Raw genomic sequence first — 8,396 nt, 5'->3', positions numbered from 1 at the left:
CTGGACTGCAGTGAAAACTCCCGTGGAAGAATGAAGTAACCGCTATGGAGCCGGACAATGGCCCGCACTCCAACCTCAGAGCCGCTGGAGTCGGGGGGTAAGTCTCTCCTGAGGGGTCACGGTCGTGTCAAGTGGGTTGGACTCATCTTTGTAACTTTTTTTTGGGGAAAAAAAAAAAAAAAAAAAAACTCTCCGGATGCTGTGTGAACAGGTGGTTTCAACTTGGAAGCCCCCTTTTCTCATCTTTTCTTTGCTTTTCTCGTCTTTATCGGACCAGGGTCTGAAGCTGCCGCCGCTGCTCAACTTCCAAGTTGTGTGTGCTTTGCAAGCATAGTTTTTTTTTTTTTTTTTTTTTTTTTTTTTTTTTCAGGAGGATGTATGAGAGGAGGAGACAGTCCTCCCCCTCTCTCTCTTTCTCCAGCTCTCTCTCGCTCTCTTTCTCTTTCTCTCTCCTCCCGCCGTGCATCCCTCTCAGCTGGTTGGCCGGTCGACCCCGGGAGGAGGAATGAGAAGTCCAAGCTGTTGCATCATACCCCAGCCGCTGCCGAGCATACGAGTACGAGAGCAGGGTCAACGGGCTTGATAGCCGGTTTCGGTTCCAACCTGAGACCGGCGGAAGGGATTTGAAAAACGACGGACGTAAAAAAAGAAAAAAAAACAATGCCAAAACTTCAACCATCTGATTGTCCAACCTGCAGCTCTGTGGAAAAACAAAACAAAACGCAGATGTGATCGACTTCACGCTTCTTTTTTTCTGCCCCCCTCCTTTCTTACCCGCCAGTGCCTTTTGCTGATTCAAAAAAAAAAATCTGTCTAGCTAGCTTAAAGGGTCCGTCCGCCTCGGAGTCAGAGGAGCGCCTTCTCCGTCTGAGTCGGTTCAGCGTGAAGCCGGTAGATCCGCTCCGCCGCCGTTTCTCCCGAGTGGCCGTTCTCAAACCGCCCAAAAACAGTTAACTCCATCTGTGTTTCTGTCCGGAAATCCCGACTCACATAGCCGGGATAATCCCTGGACTCTTGTTGCGGGCAGTTTTTTGTGAGGAACCGTTTTCCTTTTGACTGCACTCCCGGGTCACCGTTTCCGTTTTGGGTTTGGTTCGCCGCTAAAGCGTTTGCCTCAACTTGCAAGCTGTGACTTTATGGGAAATGAAAATGTAGGAGCCGGTACTTGTATGTCTCTGTGTGTGGTCCTAAACTGGCGACCGGCGCAGGGCGAACGCCGACTCTCGCCCGATGACAGCTGGGATGGGCACCAACTGCGATCCTGAGAGCAAGTTAAGCGGTAGAGACAATGAATGAATGAATGACTGAATTGTTGTTTCCCCGTTTTGCATGCCGAAGTGTCCTTTGGCAAGACTCTGCCCCTCGAGTTGCCCCCAATGGCCTGGTTAGCACCTTGCACCATGGGTGAACGCAAGGGACGGCGCTTTGAAAGCTCAAGCCTTGGAAGTGCTGGAGAAGTTCAGGCCATAATTTGAGACACTTGTTTTTTAGATATAACGGTGAGATTTTCTTTAGCTGTGGATGCAGGCTGAAGTTGTCAAATGGACTGTCCTCTTTTCACAAGTGGCTCTCTTGTCACCGAAAAGGCAAAATCTCTCAGAAAGCGAGCGCTTCGTTCTGTCCGCTCGCTAAAGCTGACATCTTCACACCATGGCAACTTTCACTTTTGTTTTGTTTTTTTCAATCTTGCCGACATTTCCATTTTGATGAAACATTATTCACGGTGACCGGCCTAGTAAACATCCCGCTGCAAACCCCAACTGATTGTAGTCACTCCAAATTGTATCGAGATGAATCCCTGTAACCAGACCTGTAGAACAGGAGACTGGATCCTTTAAGTGTTCAACATTACGACCACGCCGTGGAGAGTCTGCCCATGTTAAGCATTGAGCTTGACATGTGTCTTGACACCCCCCCCCCCCCGGATGGTACCGCCAATCCAAATCATTTTTAACGCTGTGATTTCCTGCAAAAGTCCAAAAACTGTTGTTCATTGGAGACCAAATTGCCCGGTTGGATGGATAGTTTTGTGTTTACGGCCTTGTGATGGACTTGCGAACCCGCCCAATGAACTCGCCCAATCACAGCTGGGATTGGCCCCAGCACCCTTGCGACCTCGAGTGCAGGCTAAGCGGTAATGTAGGATAATGTATTAATGAATAAACGGTCCCTTTAACAAAAGCATTCCATTGAGCCACGTAATCGACCCAAAATATCTCAAGCTCTTGTATTTCAGGTTCATCCGTAATCAAAGAAAACGTTGATATCTTTGAGCAGCCGACGCTAATGTCTTCAGTATCATGAGAAATACTGAAACATCAATCGTGACAAATGTGTGTTCGCGGAAGTGTGATAAAATGTCACTCTTATATAAAAGGGCATAATTTCTCTTGAGGGATTACACCGTCTTTCACGGGGTGACAAATCGGTCGCTGTTTTGAGATAGAAAAAGTGCATGTCGGGCACGGCGCGATCACTCTTTCTGCTTTGTGAAAAGGTCAGATGTTGGATATAAAGCGGAGCGTTGATCTATGTAAGAAGTTGTCAGCGTCGGGCGAGAGGCGGCGCCGAGCTAACTCTGCTGAGCGGTGGCTTATGAACTCCAGATAAGACAATCCTTGTTGTAAGCAAGTACAAGTACAAGACGTCCAGAACCAGATAGCTGTCAAAATAAATATTAGCATTTCCAGGTTACATCCCTTCTGCTTTCATTCCTTCCATTATGAAGATTTCAGGGTGAAAGTTGGATGCAACTTTTGGGTTTGATAAAGTTTGAGTCAACATACCAAATAGATCATTTTATGGATTTTCCGTCTGCCTTGTTTTGCGTCTAACCCCTTCTTTCTCCCCCTTCCAGGAGAGTGCTGATTCTTTGGACTTTACTGTGTTGCGCCTGCTCCCTGGGACTGGCACAAGCACAAGGTATAGTACATTCAAAAAGTTGCTTAGCATTATTTTTCTTTTTTTTTTTTTTTTTTCTTTAGGAATTTGTGCAACGTGATCACTGAAATGATACAAATGGGCTTGTCGACTCTTTAGTGCGCGAAAGGCCTCTCCAACGCTCGGCCTGACACTTTGAGAAAAATGTGATTACACGCACGGTTAAATAGCAGCGGACCACCAGAGGAGGCGAAGATAAGTACTCTAAGTATGTAACCTCAACACGGGCCCCTTGTTGTGCACATGCTAGTCGTGGTTATCTGAGGATTATCCATCTGAGATGATCTGCATTTACATTCCCGGACTGTCAGAAGCGGTACTTTCCTATCAGCTCCGCCGTTTTGATCTATCGCGCTCCCGTAAACCCCGGGTTCGGTTCGTCGACACACACCCTGGAAAGCAATGCGGCGGGGAGTTGAGTGGTTCACAAGCACCTCTCTTGAGCTGGATTAGTTTAAAAAGCTAGCTATCACGGGGAGTCCCCCCCCCCCCCCGCCGGCAGCCCTGAATACCAGGCGCTCTTCTGAAAATGCCCCGGCGAGGAGAGCTCAAGAGCACTTTCGGATATGAGGCGTTGCTCCAGCTGAGATGTTTCACTCGTTCCGACGTTGAATACCCACAGACGTAGAAACGTCGGAGCCGCTCGCTCGGGATGAAATGACGGCTCCGCTGCGCCGGGAAGCGTCGTTCGGATCCGGCAGGGACGGTTAAAAGCGACATCCGTACTCATGGGTGTGTGTTAACGTAGCGAGAGGAATGATTAGCTTTTTCACGAAGAGTCTTCCAATGCCGTTCCTTCTGGAATGCCCCTCGAAAGAAAAATAAAATAAAAAATAACGGCTAGGAAAGTCAGATAATTCACTTCTCGCTTGCCCTGTGTTACGGATTGCAGTTCCGCAGTTTGACCACTACTCAACGACTTGTGCTTGCTTTGTCATTCCTCTCCGTCAAAGCACCTCGGTGACGCCTGAAGCTTTACCAAAACAAAAAACGAACAGCGAGATCGGATTGAAGATTACGTATGTAGTTCTTTTTTTTCTCAGCTGTGGGTTCCAAAGCCGCGCCGCTGTCGCTGTCATGCATATACGAAGAGGGCGATAACTCCTCATTGATATTGTTCCACCTTCTTCAGAGTGTTTTGTCAAAGTGACAGATCTGAATGTGGCGTTTAAAGGTTAAATGTAATATCTCAGAGAAACCGACAATCGCGCGGAGCCCCGTGTGGCCGGCACGGGCCGCATTAAACCCGGAATCGATGTCGTCTTTTGAAAACGTACCCGTTTGACATTAGGGTTGGGAATCTCGCAAGAAGCATCCCTGCGGCCGATATCGATTCAGTCACGGACACAACTCCCTTAGCGCTTCACCTTTTTGATTACTTTATGTGCAAAAGTAAAGAGTTTCGTAGCGTTTTAAGCGCATTTTCATTCGTATGCTTTGTCAGAGTAAAAATGTCATCCTGCCTGCATGGATTTCAATCTTGGATAATGGATGTGTCGCTCGGTTGGGAGTCGGCGGTTCATTAAATGACGGGATCGTTTCTTTCTCGCTCTCCTCTTCGTCGGCTGCTTCCCGCCGCGTTAACAGGAAGTCTCGGATGGTTGTTGTGCAAAGTGAACCGTCTGAAAGACGAGCTCGTAAATGAACAATCTGTCAGTCTGCGGTTCCTCAGACGGGAGGGGTTCTTGATGGACGTCCCTACCTGGCATCGCAACGACCCGAATATCATCCGACCGGTGGCGTCACCTTTTAATCGTATCTCCCCTTGTCCGACGGAGGCCGAATCCCTTCCCCTCCTCTCGTCCCCCTGCCTTCTCAGTTTCTCCCTTATCACAGATAAAACCGGTGGAAATTCTTCATAACGTTCTTCTTTTTTTTTTTTTTTTCTTTTGAGACCAAAATACCCGCATTTTCCTTTTTTTAGTCCCGACGCTTATTGCTGCGAAAAAATCCCGAGGGCTTTTGGACGTTAATTTATTCAGGCGAAAATTCCCTTGATGTCATCGGAAACTTCTGCGGTTTTGTTATTTGGAGGTGGGTTAATTCTTCCGCCCGCTATCTCACGTAGCCTCATATTTCCCGGGCTGATGTTTCTCTAAAGGTTTCCATGGCGCCGTTCAACACGCCAGCGCTGATTTTCTGTGTTTTCCTTGCGAATGGAAGTGGCACATCCAGGCTTCTGTTTACGGCAGCGGCCACCCGACCTTTTTTGGACCAGGAACCAGTTTTATGCAAGAAAATATTTCCACGGGCCGGTTAGAGACGCGGAGGTTCAAATAATACAAACTTTTGTTCACAGTATTTAATCTGAATACAACGATCACACTTTATATATGATAATTGCAATCATTTTAAACTGTAGCTTCATTAGCTAGCCGTTCAGCGCTAATAATGCATAGCGGGCGCGGCGCTTGTGTATCACCTGTTGTGATGAACCCGTAACTTAGGTAGGAATCTTGATATTTTCTTTTAGTCTGCGTCGCCTCTAGGGCTAGCTTTTGGTAGCTGACTTGTGATGATGCGTCGTTTTGCAAAATAAAACCCCACCGATGAAATCCTCTCGAGCTCGTCCAGGTTTTCGCCTGTTTTCATCAGCTCCCGTTAAGAAACCAGGATCCTCGTACTTACAGGACGTATGCAATTATAAACGCCGTACTGTGAACAACCCACGTTTATAAGCAAGGTTTAAATGAGTACGGCAAAGGAGGGAGTTCTGAAAGAGGTGCGAGTGGACGGCCCGGTCAACAACACAATACCGGATCACCGATGTTTCCGTTCTCCTTTTGCGTGTTTGTCTTGTGCACGAGGGTTGTTTGTTTCCAGGGAGCGGTTAGCGCTTCCCCCTCACAGTGAGTGGTTCCCCGGTTGGATTCCGACATGGTGGCCTTATTTTCATGTTCTTCCCGTGTCTGCGTGGGTTCTCCGGTTTCCTCCGCAGCCCAAAAACACGCAGGAGGTTCATTGGAGGCCCTAAATTGTCCAAACACGCGAGACCGAATGGTTTCGTGAGTATCGGTCGTGCGTTTATATGTGACCCAGTGATTGATAGGCGACTGAACCCCCATCTGTCGCCCAATGACGGTTGGGCTTTAACCCCCTCCTTCACCCCCATGTACCCACCATCCTGTCTGGAGGATAAGCGTTCAAGATCATGAATGAATGAATGACTGAATGAATGAATGAATGAATGAATGGCGCATCATCAGTGTCGACATCGCGGCGTCGCATTCAAACGCTCGGTCTGTGAAACATTGCAGTTTAAGGTCATTTTTGTCAGAGGATTTGTCGACCGTCCAGATCCGTTGGTGTGACTCGTGTATAATATAATCGATTCATCCCATCGCTGCAGATGCACCGGCGTAGCGAAGTTGGGTGCTTTTCTGCTTCCCCGGACCTTTTAAAGAAACCATTTAATTCAATTGAACTGAGAAAAATGACATTTTGTCAAAAGGGCTTGCCAGCGCATTCATTAATACGACCGTTGGACGTCCAATAATTCACCCCCTTGTTCCCTGAGAAACGCTGCGTAACCCAAAATATATCTCGATGCGTTTTCCATCCTTCTCCGGACGCCGGCTGTGATTTATTAAGGTTTCATCTGTTACTGTGTTCAACACTGACTTCACCTAAGGACGCCGGCTACGAGGCAGCTGCAGGAAGCGTTTGTTTTCCTTTTCAGCTGATTTGGGTTTTTTTTTAAAACACACCGTGGTTTTTTTTTTTTTTTTCCTTTTTTTGGTTGTGTTTTGCTTGTTTTCTGGTATACGTGGTCTACAGAACCCGCCCCCCCCTCCCTCCCAGCTCGACGGGGGGTCTCGGAAAGCCGCGGGCTGCAGCACGCAGAACAAGCTTTAAAAGTTGATCACAAATCATAAAAATGAAAGGTTTTGCTCCCCACATCTCATATTAACAATTGAAATCCATGCTAGCCGGGGAAAATTCCCTGGAAGAAGGTCTTTGTTCCCCTCTCAGTTATTATTTTATGTTTTTTTTTTTTTTTTTTTTTTTGCTTAGTGACGATGATCTCCCGCTGCCTGCTGGGTTTCCCTCCTCCAAACAGACCAGAGTCTGTGTGTGCGTTTCTCCTCCGCTGAGCCGCAATTCATTATTCAGCAGTTATTCCTCACATTTGCTTTTTATTAGTCGGGAGAAACAGTGATACTTAGAGAACGGCGTAAGCTCTCAGTTGAGACATCGCATGTACCGTGGAGATTAACATGCAGTACCGAGGATGTGCCGGTTATCGCGCGACGGTAAATTTAGCTGACAACCCAGCCAAGCTAAACTAAAGCAAACCAAACATTTCTTTTTGACTGGAACCGCGACCCGGTAACAGTACGAATGCACGATAACTCTGCTTTTTGGGAATGACGGGCCTTTTTTTTCTCGTGTTCGTGTTTTTAAAATGAGTTTAATTTGAGTAAACTTTTGGTTCAAAATAATTCTCAATCGATGATCATCTCAACAAACGTTACCATTGACGACACAATCGGCCAGGGGAGTTGACAAATCATATATCAAGTAATACTGCTACTGTCCATAGAAGGCCCTTTTTTTTTTGCCGGGAGTACATGTTTTGCTCCCAGGGCGCCTGTTGCTCAGTCGGTAGAACGTGGCGTCCCTTCAGGCGAAAAGTTGGCGGTTTGATCATTTCGAGTGTCCTCGGGCGAACCCCGAGTTGCTCCCGATGGCCCGGTTAACGCCTCGCACGGCAGCTCTGCCGCCACCGGCGCTCGCGCGTGCTTGTGAATATCTGAACTTGATCCAGAAAAAAGTGGCATACAAGTCGCTTGGACATTTTCATTTATTTAGCAGGCCTTATGTGGTTATCGCTACAAGCGAATTCAGTGTACTGCGCCAGGTCCGGGCAAATGAAGTGCACCATCAGGGGAGGTAAAAAAAAACAAACAAACACGGACAGGAAGTAAAAAACAATGTATTCCGTGAAACTTAATAACGTTTAAGTTCTCCTGTAATCGGTTATTTATGTTTTATTGTATAAATGAGGGTCACCCCTGGATACTGAAGGGCTATGAAGGACTAAGTTGTGAAGAATGGGCGTAATTATGCCGCGTATGAAGGTTTGTACCCAATTACGATGCAATATACAATAAGTTCGCCGCTTAAATGTGTTAAAAGTACCCGCATTCTCCCCCCAGGAGGCACGGGTGGCAATTAAAATATGCCGGAGCTGCTGTCAAAGCTATCATCCTTAAACCGCAGACATTAGTAGTTAACGTGCAATGGCATCTTTCCCCTTCCGCGCTAATACACCTTATAAAACACCGACGCCCCGGAGGGCCGATCAGCCTCTATTTCCGGAGATGGGTCTAATTAAGCCTGATGTAACAATTACACAATTAACAGCAATTCTCCCAAACCGGGCCCCATGTGTTTCCTCTATCGGGAGGTTCGCGATGCGGAATTCGCATCATTGCGTTATTCTTATCATTTTA

At 47.2% G+C, this 8,396-nt stretch overlaps 1 protein-coding gene across 1 annotated transcript in view; it reads left to right on the top strand.

Annotated features, from left to right (window-relative positions):
* col27a1b (collagen, type XXVII, alpha 1b) overlaps positions 1–8,396 on the top strand; it is an 87,128-nt gene continuing 78,732 nt past the window's right edge. The window contains exons 1-2 of the mRNA XM_086169801.1: positions 1–97; positions 2,858–2,922. Of these exons, the coding sequence (XP_086025927.1) occupies positions 45–97; positions 2,858–2,922 (118 nt within the window). The 5' untranslated portion in view covers positions 1–44. The remainder of the gene's footprint in view (positions 98–2,857; positions 2,923–8,396) is intronic.

The sequence above is a fragment of the Fistularia commersonii genome, chromosome 22, assembly GCF_037954325.1.
Source record: "Fistularia commersonii isolate RoL2024-O1a breed Wild chromosome 22, RoL_Fcom_v1.0, whole genome shotgun sequence".
Classification (NCBI taxonomy): Eukaryota; Metazoa; Chordata; class Actinopteri; order Syngnathiformes; family Fistulariidae; genus Fistularia; species Fistularia commersonii.
Note: the sequence above shows the minus strand (reverse complement) of the source record. Positions and strands in the feature narration are given on the sequence as shown.